General features: G+C 38.6%; 1 protein-coding gene across 1 annotated transcript; it reads left to right on the top strand.

The window, feature by feature from the left end:
- Positions 1 to 63: 63 nt before the first annotated feature.
- GPR180 (G protein-coupled receptor 180) lies at positions 64 to 17236 on the top strand. Its single transcript, XM_063444679.1, has 9 exons — positions 64 to 276; positions 1754 to 1912; positions 2792 to 2992; positions 7809 to 7989; positions 8072 to 8121; positions 9217 to 9374; positions 12640 to 12831; positions 14203 to 14280; positions 16421 to 17236. Exons 1-9 carry the CDS (start codon positions 141 to 143, stop codon positions 16577 to 16579), a joined length of 1314 nt encoding a protein of 437 aa, XP_063300749.1. The 5' UTR covers positions 64 to 140; the 3' UTR covers positions 16580 to 17236.
- The last annotated feature ends 1818 nt before the right edge of the window (positions 17237 to 19054 follow it).

The raw sequence follows: 19054 nt of genomic DNA, 5'->3' as shown, positions 1-19054 counted from the left end.
GCTAGCCGATTGGACAGCGGTTGGATGGATGGGCTCTGTGTCACGTGACCAGGCCCCGCCCCCCCCACCCTGTGTTTCCTGCTGCAGATGTGGCGGCTTGGCGCTGCACATGTCACCCTGCAGGAGGAGAGCGGACAGAGATGCTCGGGGGGCTGGCGCTGCTCGCTGGGTTAGCCCTGCTACATAATGCCGGGGCCAAAACCGTGCATGGGAGCTTTGACAGTGCCCTGGCTTGGCATAGCCGGGGGCAGCACATTGTCACCTTCCTGTTCCATGGTGGGTACAGTATGGGCATGGAGGGAATAACAGCATTACCCAGGGCAGAGCCCACCATGGTCTGGGCCTATCACAGTCAGCATTGCCAAGCAGTGCAGGCCTTCCCTATTAAAGACTAAAATAACATGTTATCACTATGATAAATCACTTACTGCCATTCCAGCTGTTCTGATACACTGCATTTCACATGACCCTCAGCCATCCCAACAGCCCTTTAAACATCATGGGAGCAGTAACCTTCAATGCCTTGGATACCAAATTGCATTTAGACATCACTGTATATTGTAGTAGGGAATGTCTGAGGAACAAGTGTGATAAAAAAATTGTTTTGTCAATAAGTTTTAATTCAGAGATAACCATGAGAATGTACCATGTATATTTTATTCTAATTGTACAACTATTTTCCAACCATTTCCAGGTGTACGACAGAAGAATAAAATTGGTGCTGAATGCAATGTGCCATTTTTGTCATAGTGACGGGTACATGAGTTCTCTGATATTGTGGTGTGCACTCATACTGATGTGAGAGAATTGGTTTAGTCTTCCTTGTTCGTTGTTAAAATCTCCATGCGCTACACGGGCATTTGCAAACGTTGGGTCAAAGTGACCTAAATGAAAATATTGACCCACTGACATATTTTTACAGTTCAGGTTTCGTGGCTTAAAATGTGCAATGTATTTGCCAATTCTACACATTCCAATATTGCATGGTCATTTTACCTGATCTAAAAAAACCTAAAAATGAATGTTTCATATTTTCCAACATGTCATTTTCTTCTCTCATGTGACCTAAATACTATAAGTGCATAATTAATGCATTGTTTAAAGTTGTTTGTTTTGCTATGATAGCAAGTCAATTCATTCAGCCAGGTGAATTTACCATGAAAAAATTAATAGTCATTAAATTTTCAGAGGAACCCAATGTGAGTGGAAAAATCCTACACCTGCATATTTTCGGTCATGTTATACTTGGAAAACAAAGAATTTTGGATGGTGCAGTAGTGTTATTAAATGTATCTGTGGCATTGGCGATTTTGCTAATTTTATGAATCTGGGGCTTGGAATTATCCTGGCTAAAATACCTGATATGAGGTCATAGGCTAGTGTTGTGGTCCTAATATTTAGTTATTGTATTAAGCTTTGTTTTCTTCTGATTTAACTTTTTTTTTCTACTCTGCACTGGGAGGCAGACATCTGCAAATGTTTGGGGGGTGGGAGGGATTTCTGAATGTCTAGCATGTGTTGAGGTTATGGCAAATAATTTTTATTACCTTGCAGGGTACAGTGCAGATAATACAGTACTAGTATTTTGTTAAAATACAGTACATTTAATAAAGTAAACCTGTCCATAATGTGTGTGTGTGTGTGTGTGTGTGTGTATATATATATATATATAATCTATAACGTGTACATACGAAAATTGGTAGCATCAGTTTATCCTCTGTAGATTATGATTGGATTTGTTTTCATTTTAAAGGAGACCAGGCTGTTCTCTGTGTTAGAATTACTAATGTTGCTGCTGCTGCTGGGAAAGATGCCACTCTTTACCTTTATCAGAACGAGCAATGTCTGAAGATGCACGGCAGCATGGAGGAATACAGCTGTACAGAGAAGTTGTCACTTGCACAAGTATTAAGTAAGTGGTAATGGTTTTAAATTTTCTTGCAAACTAGAGGTGGACGGACCTTCATATATGGTGAACCTGCTCCTTGTTAAAGCCGATCTTTATATTAGCTTCCTAAATATTCAAAACAAGCATTCAACCTGTTCCTTGCATGGGTTTTCTGTACATATTCCCAAATACCTAACTGAAATCTATAAAGCATATACTATGCCACCTCTTTATAACCACTAAAAAAAACAATGGTTTTCCTCCATCAGCTATTGAATTGATGTCTATAAAATTATATTATTTGATGCTTGAAAAACCTCATAAAAAAATGTTCAGTGTGTGAAAAAAATCTGTAAAACATCAAAATAAAAAGTGCACAAGTGAAAACCTCATGAAGACCTTCATATGAGCAGTCTATACTGTGCACTTAACCGGTACACAGTTGGTTAGCATACAGAGTGTCAACTCAAACATTTGCAAACTTCTTAAATCAGTCACTTACCATTGATCCATTCTATCCAATGATGGTACGTTGGGATTATGTCAGGGCATTGAATGGGCTGTATTAGTTATGGTGCTTGGTGTTTTCCTTTAATGCTCTTTTATGTGACTATTTTTATAAAGCAGTATTACAACACAAAAGACAGACTATAATAAAAGAAGCAAAATGAACAAGAACAATAGCCATAGATGTGCATAAATTCTGAAATGAAACCTGGTATGAGCTTTGAATGCATCTGAATATATAACTCGCATATCAACGTTCAAATTACGCCGCAGGCAAAACACTTAATACAATATTGTATAGAGTTACAAATTAGAAAATGTGTTTGTTTTTTGTGGGCGGTGAAGAGGTGTTTGTGTTACAGTTACCTGATATATATTTCATTTACTTTGTTGTAGTACCCTTGAATCAAACAGAATATAACTACACTTTACCCCAGATTGTGTATCCAAAAGCATGGTACGCAATTTATGCAGACAAATACACATGTCTTATGAGCTATGAAGACCCTAAATCAGATGATATCACATATGAAGTCACTTTATTGAATCCTGATGCTGCAGGAAATCCGTTTGATCACTTTGGAGCTGATGAATCAGGTACAATTTGTATTATTTACAGGTTAAAAGGAAACAATTTCTCTGATTTGATTTAATGAATACATTTTATCGCTCTGTTTTGCTAATTACATTGTGACGGACTGCCGTCACTGAGTACCATGCCCACATATGCCCACTTGCTTGCCCGCATTGTTTCAGATCCTCATGTCGGGGATCTCCCTATCTAAGAGGCAATGTATTGGTTGTGGGATCCCCTTGTTTGGCCTTGATTGGAAGAATGTGCTTGTCCCATTCTGGATATGATTTTGAAACACAAGTGGTTGTTCCTGAAAGCTGATGAGCATTAACATGTCATAGAAACATGGAATGTGACGACAGATAAGAACCATTCGGCCCATCTAGTCTGCCCAATATTTCAAAACTTTTAATTAGTCCCTGGCCTTATCTTAAGTCTAGGATAGCCTTATGCCTATCCCACGCATGCTTAAACTCCCTCACCGTGTTAACCTCTACCACTTCAGCTGGAAGGGCTATTCCATGCATCCACTACCCTCTCAGTAAAGTAATACTTCCTGATGTTATTTTTAAATCTTTGCTTTGCCCCTCTAATTTAAGTCTATGTCCTCTTGTTGTGGTAGTTTTTCTTCTTTTAAATATAGTCTCCTCCTTTACTGTGTTGATTCCCTTTATTTAAATGTTTCTATCATATCCCCCCGTCTTGTCTTTCCTCCAAGCTATACATTTTAAGATCCTTTAACCTTTCCTTGTAAGTTTATCCTGCAATCCATGAACCAGCTTAGTAGCCCTTCTCTGAACTCTCTCTAAAGTATCAATATCCTTCTGAAGATACAGTCTCCAGTACTGCGTGCAATACTCCAAGTGAGATCTCACCAGTGTTCTGTACAATGGCATGAGCACTTCTCTCTTTCTACTGCTAATACCTCTCCCTATACAACCAAGCATTCTGCAAGCATTTCCAGATGCTCTATAACATTGTCTTCCTTTAAGTCATCTGAAATAATTACTGTACTCCTAAATCCCTTTCCTCAGATGTTGAGGTTAGTAGGGTATCAAATATCCTATACTCTGCCCATGGGTTTTTACGTCCAAGGTGCATTGTCTTGCACTTATCCACATTAAATGTCAACTCTGGCCATTTTTCTAGCTTTTTCTAGCTTACCTAAATCATTTGCCATTTGGCTTATCCCTCCTGGAACATCAACCCTGTTACATATCTTAGTATCATCAGCAAAAAGACATACCTTACCATCAAGACCTTCTGCAATATCACTAATAAAAAACATTAAAGAGAATGGGTCCAAGTACAGATACCTGAGGTACCCAACTGGTAACTAGACCTTTCTTCGAATATACTCCGTTGACAACAACCCTCTGTTGCCTGTCATTTAGCCACAGCCTAACCCTTTCAACAATATTGGAATCCAAACTTAAAGATTGCAGTTTCTTGATTATCCTTCTATGTGGAACAGTGTCAAAAGCCTTACTGAAATCTTGAAAGCAATGTCTACTGCACCACCCTGATCTATTATTTTAGTTACCCAATAAAAAAAATCAGTAAGATTAGTTTGGAATGATCTCCCTGAAGTAAACCCATGTTGTCTCTGATCTTGAAATCCATGTGTTTTTAGATGTTCAACAATCCTATCCTTTAACATGGTTTCCATCACTTTCCCCACTACTGAAGTAAGGCTTACTGGCCTATAGTTGCCCGACTCCTCCCTACTACCGTTCTTGTGACTCGGACGGGTACAACATTCGCTAATTTCCAATCTTCTGGGACTACTCCTGTTAACAATAATTGGTTAAATAAAGCTGTTAATGGTTTTGCTAGTGCACCACTAAGTTTTTTTAATAACTTTGGGTGTATCGCATCAGGCCCCATCGACTCATTTGTCTTTACTTTTGACAGTTGAAATAGAACTTTTTCCTCTGTAAACTCACATGTAACAAATTACTCCTTTTTTTATTAACTGAGGCCCCATTTTCTTCATTTTCATCTGTAAATACTGAACAAAAATATTAATTGAGGCAGTCAGCTAGACCTTTCTCCTCTTCTACATACCTTCCTTCTTTTGGTTTTCATCTAACTAATCCTTGTTTTACTTTCCTCTTCTCATTTATGTATCTAAAAAATGTTTTATCCCCCTTTTTCACTGACTGTGCTATTTTCTCTTCTGTGTGTGCTTTGGAGGCTCTTATAACTTGCTTAGCCTCTTTCTGCTTAATCTTTTAGATCTGTTTGTCTTCCTCACTCTGTTTTTTTTTTTTTTTATAATTACTAAGCGCTAACTTTCTGTTTTTCACTATTTTGGCCACATCTGTGGAGTACCACAGTGGTTTCTTAAATTTTTTGCTTTTACTGACAAGCCTAATGCAATTTTCTGTTGCCTTCAGCAGTGCAACTTTTAAATAATCCCATTTCTCCTGGACTCCATTTAAACTGCTCCAGTCTGACAGACTCCTTTACACATATTCTAATTTTAGAAAAGTCTTTTTTTCTAAAGTCTAAAACTTTTATTTTTGTGTGGTGTGACTCAGTCACTGTTCTTATATTAAACCACACTGAATGATGATCACTGGATCCTAAACTTTCAAGTACAGTAATATCTGATACTAAATCTCCATTTGTTAACACTAAATCTAGTATGGCCTCCTTACGAGTTGGTTCCTCAACGACTTGTTTTAGAGACAATCCCAGTAGGGAGCTTAGAATATGTGTGCTCCTGGCACAAGCAGCTATTTTGGTTTTCCAAATCACATCAGGAAGATAAAATCACCCATGATGATAACTTCCCCCTTCATTGTCATTTTAGCTATTTCTTCAACTAGTAGATTATCTCACTCTTCTATTTGTCCAGGGGGGCTGTAAATCACACCTGCACGAGTTACTGTGTGATCTCCAAATTCTAACGTACCCCTAACAGACTCTATGTGTGCCTCACTAACTTTTATTAGGCTAGATTTTATGCTATCCTTCACATACAGGATCACCCCTGCCTACTTTCATCTGAAAAACATAGCCAGGGTACAACATTTAATTCCACCGGATGATATGCCAACATTAATCCATGCATTTGTATCCTCTTAGCTAGATTACTGCCATGTACTTTACTTGGGCCTCCCAGAAAAATAACTCCATCACCTTCAGACTGTACAAAATCCAGCAGCTAGATTACTGACCAATCAAACTCGCTCCTGCCACATAACACCTGTTCTCCACTCCCTGCATTGGCTTCCAATTAAAAGGCGAGCATATTTTAAAATTGGCCTGCTAACCTTCAAAGCCTTAAAGGGACACTATAGTCACCAGAACAACTATAGCTTAATGTAGTTGTTTTGGTGAGTATAATCATTGCCTTCAGGTATTTTAATGCAAACACTGTCTTTTCAGAGAAAAGGGAGTGTTTACATTACCCCTAGGGACACCTCCAAGTGGCCACTCTTCAGATGGCAACTGGAGGTGCTTCCTGGCTCAGTGCTGCACAGTAGGCAGCACTGCCGGTCAGCATCTCCACGCTCCGCACGGCGCTGGAAATAAGGTGAGTTTTAATTTGCTTATAAGGGGGGAGTAAGCAACCCAAATGGTGGGTTTAACATTATAGGGTCAGGATTACATGGTTGTGTTCCTGATCCTATAGTGCTCATTTAAACAATCAAGGCCCACTGTACCTGAAAGAGCTCCTGACAGCCTACATTTCATCCTGTTCTCTTCGGTCAGCCAGCAAATCCTTCCTGTCAGTGCCAAGAATAAAGACAAACTCAGTTTCCAGGGTATTCAGCCACGCTGCCTCTACCTTCTGGAACTATTTACCGTGCGCAATCAGAGAGGCACTATTCTTACAGCCTGTTAAAAAAAAAAAAAAAAGCTAAAGACCCACCTCTTCCATCAGGCATTCAGTCCGCTCAGCTGACCTTCAGAAACCCCTAACTTTTATGTCTTTATGTTTGTATACTTGTAAAGTGTCTCACAGGGAGAAAAGCGCTATAAAAATTGCAAATTATTATTAATGTGATTAGATTTGCTATGGAGTTCTGTCAGACACAAACAATATGAAGCTGGGGCGGGGCCCGACCGCCATGCTGACCGGTCGCGGGCTGGAGAGGCTCCTGCATGAACTGGCCTAATTTGGAGCAAAAAAAACAAGTTCAAAGCCTGATTCAGAGCCAAGAGATCACCTCTCATGTCCGGGTGGTTGCCGGTGACACTGCGGTCCCCGAGATCGGGGGTTTTGCAGCCCCAGGGAGAGATGCGAGGTTTCAGGGTCTGCGGCCTATGTGGGTGGCGAACAGGGCGGATGGCCGCCGCGCAATAGCCCAGTGCTATGTCTCATGGGCCCCTGATATTTATGTTCGGGTTAATGTATATTGCTTGCCTTACTCACTTATGAACCGTAATACTTGACATATGTCCTGCTTTCCGCTACCTGCTACCACTCATTACCTATATACTTAAAAAAGGTGCATCTCTCAACTGCCATAATTGTGAAGCGTTATATCACTGAGCTTATCACTGCTATTGTGGCAGAATAAGCTGATGTGTTCACTCATGCATCCAAAAACAAGAATTAAAAAACAAAACAATATGAAGCGCAAAGAAAAGAAGGACATTAGTGTAAAGAAGAGGGTCAGATGAATTTGGGACCAAACCAGGGACCTAAATAGGGGCAATTAGGAGGTTGGAATTAAAAATAAAATATTCACTGTTTAATGTAATTTTAATAGATGATCTATCCTTTTCAGAATTGTGAACTACATATGTTTTCTCATTTATGTTACTGTTGCCTACATTAGTTTTCTGTTTAAATTCCAACACTTCCTTTTTTTCTGTCTCTAGGATTACATGAATTTTATTTCCTGCTTGTGCTGGTGTACTTTGTGGCTGCTTGTATTTATATCCAAGCTCTTTGGCAGACGATTAAGAAAGGAGGTCCGATGCACACCGTTCTTAAAGTTTTGTCAATTGCATTGTTGTTGCAGGCTGTGTCCGCTTTGGCAAATTATATACATTTCTCAAGGTAATCTATTGAAATCTTTCCACTAGTCTTCCTGCTATTTTTAAAGTGAAAATCGTATTCTTACAGTGTTACTGTTTCTTAGGTATGCAAGAGATGGCAAAGGAGTACCTTTCATTGGAGGTTTTGCTGAATGTGAGTATAGTACCTTACTGAATTAGCGCTTTCAAATGCAGTGAATTCACACATTTTACTGACTGTACCGACTTTTAAAATAAGCCACACATTTGCTAAATGTAATATAAATAATAACACAGTTTTAAAGGCCTAATTCATGCGTGAATTGAGCTTTGGGTTGAATTGTCTGTACTCACAATGTGCTTTTACAAGTGTTAAAGACCCGCATGAGTCTGCCTGCATGGTTGTACCTGTGGAGAGAAGTTAAATGAAGATATATTTACCCAAATCTCTGCCTCTTGTGCACCCCATTTTGGGACTTGAGTTGCTGGCAGATGCCTCAAACAGCTGCTTCACCTTTGTGCTCTCATGAGGTATTCTTTCATGCCATATTCTTCCATTATGCATTAGTTTGGAAGATCCCACATCGGTCCTAGTTCGCATTACCAAGCACAAGTGATAAGTAATTGCTTGTGATAAATGACAAGTTGTGGGGGCTAATTAAAACTCTGCCTCTTGCCAATAATCCCTATGTATGTATATATTTTAACTACTTTGGAATTTCAGTGGAATAATGGCACAATGTGTATGGATTTAGTGTGTGTGTGTGTAGATAGATAGATATAGATAGATATATATATATATATATATATATATATATATATTTATTGATTTTAATAATACTCAGAGGTAACAGTGTTATTTTACATATTGTTCATATACAGTGCCCACTTGCTAATTGCTTTCAGAAAAGTTTTGTAATGTTGTTTCTCTTTTGAGCAGATGAGGAGTGAAAATTGCAGTGATTTGGACAGCAATATAGTGTAAATTTATCATTTGTCTCTAAAATGTACCCTTGTTTCAGGACTCCATCGTGTCTTGAGTTTGCATCGTGATTCTGTCATTAAACATTAAAATTGTGTAGAAATTACAAAATTTTAAATAGCTCAACAAACTGTGCAACGTAATAGTGTGTATCAGAAACATTACTTGGCTCAGAGATAATATTTGTCATGTGTAATTAACTTTACACAAGGTTCTTCTTCTGGTCCACACTTCTTAAAAAGAATTGAAACTCCTAACTGCTCACTATCGATTCTCATATTTTCATAGTGTGTGACATCGCGTCAGAGGTGCAGATGCTATACTTGCTGCTAAGCCTGTGTATGGGTTGGACTCTCAGCAGAATGAAGAAGTCTCAGGCAAAGCCCCTCCAATGGGATTCTACCCCTACATCCACTGGCTTTGCTGTTGTGGCTGTCACTGCACAGGTCTGACATTTTTTAGATTTATTTACTTTACATGATGTCATGTACCCTGTGGATATAACAAAGTGCACTGTGTGACATCATAATAAATGTAATGTTAAGAAACAAGTAAATTGAGTCTTCACTGTTAACTTTTCTTCTTTTCCTTGCAATATTTCACTGTGCATATATAGGTCTCATACTTTGTTAGCTATATGCAAATTTCAAGAGATAAAGAAACATTTCTTGTCATTCTTTTTAGTACTTGAATGTGATTTGATCACTTACATATTCCTCATGTGTCTAACTGTTGGAACATACTTTTATGAAAGGTGGATTTGTCCGGATTGTTAAAGGGAAACTATAGTGCCAGGAAAACAAACTAATTTTCCTGGCACTATAGATTCCCACGCAGTTAAGCTGCATCAATGCTTTCCCAGGAGGTTTGGGTGACGCTGGATGTCCCAATGCATAGCGTGAGGACGTCCAGCGTCAGGTGACCAAAAGTCGCCTAACTGCACGGAAGTCCCTCTAGTGGCTGGCTGGTACAGCCACTTGAGGTGGAGTTAACCCTAGCAGGTAATTATTGCAGTTTCTTAAAAACTGTAATATTTACCTGTTTAGGGTTAAGGGACCTGGGACAGTGTACCCAGACCACAAGTGAGAAGTAGGGGCAATACATAAACGTTAAAACTTTTATGCCATCATCTTAATGATCAGAGGGGTAAAAATAATGTGCCAGTTACATTGCAAGTCCTAGTCAACATAGTAGTAATTGTTTTCACCTCAGAGATAAAGTGTATCAATTACATTGCATCACAGTCTGTCACTAAGGCTTCAATAAGGGGTCCTGTTTACTTCGCATCAGAATAGAGCAGAAGAAAAAGGAATATTAAGATGTTATTCATACAGACAAGCTAAAACTGAAATGAGAAAATTGTAGAAATATGGAGGAAAATGGGAAGAATATGGTTGAAAAACACCGGATGTAATAATGGTGGGTCTGGTTTTGTTTTTTATTTAAGACGTTTTGGCAGTTGATGCAACAGCATATATTCACTTTTTATCAATGTTAGAACTTGCTTTACTGACAGCTGACAATTCCAACATTACAAAGAACCAGTATGTGTAACTCTGAATGAAAATGTGGTGATATGTTTCAAGCCCTGTTGCTTTATTATGTTGTGATATTCTATAATGTAATGCAATTTCAGTCTTTCGATTTTGTCTTTCTTTCATATGGTAATGATGGCTGTCTTTCTAGTGTTACAATAATGCATTCCTTCTGTTGTCTTGGTAACCTTATTCATAAAATGCAGCTTATCCAGATTATAATTAAAAAACAAATATGTCTCGGCAAACATTTATACTACACAAGCTGCCAATATTAAGAAGCTGTGTAGAAAACCTTAAGATGTACAAAGGGTAATTCCAACCATTATACAAATATCAGTGATTACATTCTTACTCCAGTTCCTTTTTTTCCTAGTGATTGCTATTTACAAAATAAAAGGGAGTACCTGACATTGAAACAATATCATCTTAAACATGTAATATTTTGTCTTAAATCCACTTGAGGTAAGGGCACAGTTCTGTCACCCCAAGTCTGACTGGTGGTAAATGTACTTAGCATTGCAGTGCAGACAATCTTGAATAAATGTAACGGAATGCTGTAAGTATAGTGGTGCTTATTAAGGTCTCAATTTAAAGTGGCTCTGCCACATCAAATTTTCTCCTATTGCTTCTTCTTCTTTTAGAATATGTTCTCCACTTCTGATCTATTTCTTTTTAAAACATAAGACAAAGTAGAGACTACTTTGTCTTATGTATTTTTGCTACTCTTGACAATTTTGATAAAAGGGTGGTGCTTAAATAGATACTATAAGTGCCAGGAATAAAGAGCTGTATTCCTGGCACTATAGCTCGCTGTGCCTCCCCCCTCCCACTGCAGTAAGTAAAGGGTTAAAACCCTTTATTTTCTTACCTGATCCGAGCACCAATGTCACTTGCCGCTGGGTCGCAGCTCTGCCTCCTCTTCTGTCCCATGATGAGCGGGCGCTAATGTGCATGCGCAGCAAATACCGACCTCCTCATAGGGAAGCATTAAATCAATGCTTTCCTATGGGGAAAAATCTGACGCTGGATGTCCTCATGCAGAGCGTGAGGATGTACAGCGTCAGATACTGGACCAAAGGTCCATTTGGGTGCAGGAAGTACCTCCAGTGGCTGTCTAGGAGACAGCCACTAGAGGCTTACTTAGTGCTGCAATTGTAAACATTGCAGTTTCTCTGGGCAATAGGAACACTGTACCCAGACCACTTCAATTAGCTGAAGTGGTACCCAGACCAATTCAATTAGCTGAAGTGGTACCCAGACCAATTCAATTAGCTGAAGTGGTACCCAGACCAATTCAATTAGCTGAAGTGGTCTGGGTGCCTATATTATCCCTTTAAGGCAAACTCCACTTCCTTTGTCAAGCTTAACCCCTTAAGGACACATGACATGTGTGACATGTCATGATTCCCTTTTATTCCAGGAATTTGGTCTTTAAGGGGTTAAACTTGCCTTGAATAGACACCATAGTCACCAAAACGCGGAGGAGGAGACCTAATGCGCATGCACACATTACACCTCCCCATAGGAAAGCATTATTCAATGCTTTCCTATGGGGATTCCGGCGCCGCTGGAGGTCCTCATGCAAAGCGTGAGGACGTCCAGCGTTGTTTAAAACACTTTTCGTGTTTTAAGAACCCAGAAGTCCCTCTAGTGGCTGTCTAGTAGACAGCCACTAGAGGAGGACTTAACCCTGCAAGGTAATTATTACAGTTGATAAAAACTGCAATAATTACACTTGCAGTTTTATGGGTGATGGGAGTTTGGCACCCAGACCACTCCAATAGGCAGAAGTGGTCTGGGTGCCTGGAGTGTCCCTTTAATGAAGCTGTTTGAGTGTATAGATCATGCCCCTGCAATCTAACTACTTCTATTTGTGATTTTTGTAGATAAATAATTTTGAAAGTTTTTCTAACAGTATTGAATCATTTTGAAAACGTATTAAATCAAGGCCTAATTTAGTGACCTAAAGAGGTATACATAAACATATAACTGGGTGACTGGATCCTTGTTTTGTTTTGTTCTTTTATTTCATCTTATGTGTTTTTATAAAGGTTGTAATGTTTGTCTAAAATATTCACAAGTCCAATATGGTGTTCTCTTTGTAGAACTTTTGACATTATTATAGATTTAGATTTATTTGACTTACTGAAGACTTGCATTACTGTGTTTGCAGGTTATCTTGTTAGTCTGGGAGCAGTTTGAGGAGAATGAACATCACAGTTTCCATGCCCATCTGAGCTTGGCAGGAACCCTTCTGATTGCTTTGAAAATTTGCCTTGCAATGTCTTTGGCTTTTGGGCTGTATCAGATAATCCGCTTGGAGCGGAGCACTATGAAGAGGCAGTTCTATATCACCTTTTCAAAAGTATGTATCTTATGCCTTAATTGTGCTTTGCACTGCTCTCATGGCTTTGTTTGCTTGCATTGTGTGTGAGTGTGAGAGAGTATTTTTAAATATTCTACGAGTTTCATTATAAAGAAATAAAAAACAACAACTTTTATAATGCATTGTATATCTCTCGAATGTACTGAGAACTTGAAGGCTGCTGTGTTGTATACCTCTCTACCTGAATGCCTATTTATAAAGAAAGAATAAAAAAAAAATAATAATAATAATAATTTTTATTATTCATTACTTAATCTTTGAGGTTTTGCATAACAGTATTTTAGGAGATGATGTGTCATGTTTTAGATTAAACTTATTTTATCAGTATTTTATATCTAAAAGCATGCAGAACAATAGATGACTATAAACTGAGCCTCTGACAAAGGGATAAATGTCCATTAAATGTTAATCCAGAGGTTCTGTTCCATTTAAGTTGCTTGATATCTGTGATGATACGGACCCCTGGAGCCAGTTAGTGACTATATCTCCCCCAGGATGCTGGTCTCCATAGAGGAATCTCCCTCAAGCGAGGTTTAATAGGTGTTGGCTGAGTACATGGAGCAGGCAATGACCAAGACCTAGGTAGACCCTCACCCCCCTCTAATTACTGGAGCTGGTCACTGGAAAAGCAAATATCATCCCCTCTGCCTAGAACTCAGTACCAGGGAATAGTGCAGCTACACTCCTGCTGGGACTGCAAGGGAGTGATTGCAGAGGTGTGCACCCGCCATAGGTGCAAAACCACATGCTCCCTTATTAGATCATTAGGGATCCAGAATCCCTTCTATACAGCCAAACAGAGTTAACATCTGCTGGACCACCAGGATGTATGACCAACCGGGATGAAAGCTTGCCTTCCTGCAGAAAGCTGTCTAGAAGTGTCACCAGTGACTGCTGGAGGGATATTAGCTATTACTATGGAGGGTCTCATGGGAGAATCCATAGACATTTATGCTGTACTCTTGTGCCAGAAGCAGAAGAGGACCAGCTGAAGAAGATGGCGGCAAGTAAATTCCCTTGCCCCAGCCACCCGACCACCAGTGGCGATGTCATAGTCCAGGGGGCGGGGGGGGGGGACTTTGCAAAGTCCCCAGACATTTGTTGGTAATTTTTCTAGCATAGTGTAAACTCTTTTTACACTTTTTCATCTAAATATATTTAGTGTACAATCAAATTTCAGCTAAAAGCATAAACTATTATATCTTTTGTGTAAATTTTCATTGTAAAATATTAATGGTAACCTAAAAGTGATAGGTTTTCTGTTTTGCGCTGTTTGTGTTATTTTGTACTGGATTTCTTTGACTCAAGTGTCAGTAGACATTAATCAGCATGCATTTTGTTTTTTTCCAGGGTTGCTTCTTGTGGTTTTTGTGCCACCCATGCTTTGTAGTCATTTCTTACTTGTTCAAAGAGTATCAAAGAGAAAAGGTATGCATTAAATTACAATCAAAATAAATAAATGTCTTAAGTTGCATCTTTAAAATAAACCATAGCATTAAACAATTACTTATATACTTGGCTGTATAAATAAACCCTATCTTACTACAATTCGTTATAGATTCAGCAGTTTGAGTACTCATAGTAACAATTATTACTTTAGTTCTCTGTGATTGTAGACTAATAAAAAAATAATTAGAGAATCTATGATGAAAAAAATAAGGCTTTGTTTTGATACCCTGCATGTATACATAGTGCAATATTAAAATATTTTAAAATAGGGAAATAAATAAAATAAAACATTTTTTTTTCCAGTTTTACATGTAGTCAAGGTTTGCATACCAAATGCAGCTAAAGAAAACTAAATCAAAATTGATTTACTAATTAGTCCCGATTTGTTAAAATGCCCAGTATATATAATTAGGATTGAAATACATTTATGGTTTTAAAGTTAAACCTTTGTAAAATTTGTGAGGCTGAGATTACTGTATTTATAGTAGTGATGGACTAATATTAGCTAAATTTGGCGGGCTGAGATTACAATGTTTATATTTGTCACAAAATCCATAACCACTACTCAGAAGTATATATTTGTAAAAATGACATCCTCCAGGCTGTGTAACTTAGAGCTTTTTGACACTTTTCATTTAACCATTTGATCACAAGCCTAGGTCAAATGAGTATTTTCACACACTTTTTGTTTTGGGGAACTTCACAGACCACGCAAGTCTCACTACTGCGAACATCCTATATTTGTGTTCTTCTACTGATCTCAAGTGCAATGAAACCCCACATGTATACCAATTCCTGTAATCCAACCCTTAATTCCACCCATAATTCAACCTCTAACCTACCTCTGAGGGATTCCCTCTGCTGATGTCTGTACTGACATCAACAGAGGCATTTTCTATCTCACACAGTACAGAGGGCTCTGTGAGAACTGTGTGATTGCAGCGTGAGAGCGAATTCTCCAGCACACAGAGATCGGTGATGGTCAGCTGGCAAAGCCCAACAATTGTACGTAATTGGCGTACAACTTCAATTACATATCAAGGTATCAAATTAACCAGACCTAGCAATCTTTTAATGCAAATGTGCCTTAAGGTGTTGAAACATACTTGGGGTTTCTTAGTACAAGCAGGGATTTAACCCCTGCTGGTACCTGCACTGCATGACTGTCTATGGTGCCAATGGATGTTAAAGCCCTGCACTGCATGATGGCATAGATCGTCATGTGATCCTTAAGTGGTTAACATATAAAATGCAAATATGTTATAGACATAGCCATTTAATTTAGAAGATGAGTCGGTTTTATTTCCTCCACCAGTCCATGTCAAGCTGCTGCCATTGTTCCATACAGTATGCCAGAAATGGCTGTGAAGATTACAACTTTGCATAGTGAGGAGATATGTGTTACAACACATCAAAATTGAAATCAAAAAGTGCTTATTATGTTACGTAGCATATGTTTTTTGTTTCCACTCTGAATGTATATGCTGAATATATATCATATTTAACTTCTCAAACTTTCTGAGGGAGATTTACAGGGTTATTCACTAAAGTCTGAGTGGCCTTGTTCTGAAAAGGACAAAACCATCTGGCTCACACTATTTAACAGTGTCCTGATGTGCAAAACATTACCAAGTGTCCCCCTTTTTTTGTCCCCAAATGGATAAAGTGACATCCTGAAAGTAACAGAGGGTTCCATCAACAGTATGAACTACTACAAGTGGAAAAAACTAAACACGATTGTTTAGTAATGCATATACAATGACTGTTATTGTATTTTGTGTATTAAAATAGATTTTCCAACATCCATTAACTAAAATGTAGGCAAGATGGTATTTGTCTAAGAAAATGTATACCGTACTTTTTTCATTTTGATAAATGTCCTGAAGAGCTTTGCATTATTTTTTAACGGTTTTAAATCAGAGCATCTTTAAAGTCTCCTTTTAACATAAAATCCTATCTGCTACAAAAAAATCATAAGATTTCAAGGGCTTGTGTATCGTATTTGTGAGTTGTTGTTTTTTCTTCACATTCAATCTAACAAATTATTTGAAAAAATATTTTTTTGTTATACTAAATGATTTTCAACATTGCAATAACTTCTCCTTTTTCCTTTCCACAGGTGATCACTGTTGGCGTTGTCCTGTCTCAGTCACTCTCTATGGTTATCCTTTATAGACTTTTCTTGTCACATAGTCTGTATTGGGAGGTATCCTCTCTTTCATCTGTGACTCTTCCCCTAACTGTGGCATCAGGGCACAGAAGTCGCTATTACTCTTGATACCATGAGCAGGGATGTCTTAACAGTCATGGAATTGCACTGCAGATAGACAAAGACCACTAATGTGCTCCTCAGCGCTTGAGACATTTGTGCTTTTTCAAATGTCAGAGGAAATATCTGGTGTTAGGATAGCAACGTGGTGCTGAAAAGCATTCTGTTTGAAGAAATTTAAGCCGGGATTGTGCTCTCCCAAAATAAGCCAAGTACACTTATTCTCAATTGAAAAAAATATCATTGGGTGTTTGTGAAAGCATGTAGCATAAAGGCTAAATTTTTCCTTGTAACCACCAAATTAATTTTCATGTCACATCTACACAGGGAGCAGTTAAACAAAAATAGTTCAAGAGAACAGACCTACATTTCAAAATCCAATTACATTTCATAGTTCTGGACCAGGTAACATTTTTGGGCCTTGAGTATGAACTGTGTTACCAAACCAATTAAATTAAATGTCATTGTATGCATTGAGATATATATGTGAGTATGAGTGTATGTATTTTATTCTGTTATTGATTTTGTTTTTCTAGTTTTAAAGTAAAAAGTGAGGAGTTTTTGTACAAGTCTAAACATTTTATCTAAGCCATATGCATTAATATAAAACTACATGATCGAGATTTAAGGTTTATGGTACAGCAATAAAGGTTGTACAGAAAGGTATTTGATGAAATATGTTTTTCTGCTACATGACTTGTGTCCAATTTATTTCATATTTTTTACCCTCTTTGAGGAGTGTAACCCCTTTGTTTTGTGGGGTGTGTGTGTATTTATATTTGTTAACACTGTTCAGACACAATATTAAAACCACTGACAGAGGAAGGGAATAAAATGTATTATATTGTTACAATGGCACTTGCCAAAGGGTGGGACATATTAGGCAGCAAGTGAACAGTCAATTCCTGTATTTCATGTGTTGGGACCAGGTAAAATGGGCAAGCAACAAGATCTGAGTGACTTTGATATGGGTGAACTGGCATCAAGGCTCATTGATGCACATGGGAAGTGAATTCTAGCCCATCTGTTCCAGTCATTTGTAACTTAAGTAGCTGAAAAACTTAAGACTGGTCACAATACAAAGGTGTCAAAACACACACGCAGTGCATCACAGTTTTTTGCGTTTGAGACTGTGTAGCCGCAGACCGGTGAGAGTTGCCATGATGACCCCTGTCCACCGCTAAAAGTGCATTCAATGGGGACATGAATGTCAGAACTGGACCATGGAGCAAAGGAAGAATGCTCTAATGAATATTGTTTTCCTCTAGGTGGATGGCTGGGTGCGTGTGTGTTGTTTACCTTAGAAAGAGATGACAGCGTGATGCACCATGTTAAGAAGGCAGGCCTGCAGAGGCAGTGTTATGCTCTAGGCTGCTAGGACCCTGGGTCCTGGCATTCATGTGGATGCACCTTTGACACATACCATCTCCCTAGAGATTTTTGCAGACCACATACCCCACTTCATAACAATGGTGTTCCTTGATGGCAGTGTATTTTTTTCAGCAGGGTAATGCACGCTGCCACTTTGTAAAAAAATTTCAGGAATGGTTTGAGAAACATGACAAAGAGTTCAAGATGTTTCCTTGGCCTCCAAATTCCCCAGATCTCAATCCACTTGAGCATCTGCAAGATGTGTTGTAACAAGAAATCGAATCCATGGAGGCCTCACCTTGCAATTTGTCTTGGTGCTAGATACCACAGGACACGTTAAGAGGTCTTGTGGAGTCCATCATGCATCAGAGCTGTTTTGGAAGCACGAGGGGGACCTACACAATAATAGGGAGGTGATTTTAATTATGTGGTTGATCACTGTGTGTGTATTTATTTGTGTGTGTGTGTGTGTCTATAGATAAATATATATTAGATCCATAATAGAATGCTTGCTCACCGGTCTTTTAAAATGTAGATTCTTTATTTGGTAAAGTTTAAAAAACGACCAACATTTCAGTCCCCGCTCTGGACTTTCCTCAGGGTCAATAACAGGACAACAAAACATGTATGCATACAAAAACAATATATAGCTACAGGTATAATTAGAATAACTCACCCAGGTGTAGTGCACCCTCCTCCACTGCTGCCGAGTGAACTTCCGGGTGTTCGCGCACGCATCTGCTTACGTGCTCCGCCCCCTGTCGTGCACGTGATATGTGCTGATGTGACCGGCATCAGAGTCCGGTTGCCAGGTTACCAACAACAATCCCTCTCCGTGTTAGTGAAGGGACCGCATAAGATATACTGAAATCTTCAATGGACCTTATGCAATATGATAGAGTGTATAAAAAGAGCATGTGTAAATAGGGAAATATAAAGAAGTCTGGCCAATTGCAAAATAGACGGTCTGAGTGACCAGATTTTAGAGTGCAATAATGTTGAATACGTGCAAATAGAGGTAGTGACCCTTATTGATATGAGAGGGTATTAAAATACCTCAGTTAGGATAATGCAATATAAAGTGCTACAGTGGAATAAAGTGCTACAGTGCAA

The sequence above is a fragment of the Pelobates fuscus genome, chromosome 1 (genome assembly GCF_036172605.1).
Source record: "Pelobates fuscus isolate aPelFus1 chromosome 1, aPelFus1.pri, whole genome shotgun sequence".
Classification (NCBI taxonomy): domain Eukaryota; kingdom Metazoa; phylum Chordata; class Amphibia; order Anura; family Pelobatidae; genus Pelobates; species Pelobates fuscus.
The sequence above is the reverse complement of the archived record's forward strand: the minus strand, read 5'-3'. Positions and strand labels throughout refer to the sequence as shown.

Excerpts from the sequence above, each read along its gene's own strand:
- GPR180 (XM_063444679.1), top strand. The coding sequence starts at position 141 with ATGCTCGGGGGGCTGGCGCTGCTCGCTGGGTTAGCCCTGCTACATAAT. Across the intron at positions 7,990-8,071 it reads AATTATATACATTTCTCAAG|GTATGCAAGAGATGGCAAAG; the intron begins GTAATCTATTGA and ends ACTGTTTCTTAG. Across the intron at positions 12,832-14,202 it reads TCTATATCACCTTTTCAAAA|GGTTGCTTCTTGTGGTTTTT; the intron begins GTATGTATCTTA and ends GTTTTTTTCCAG.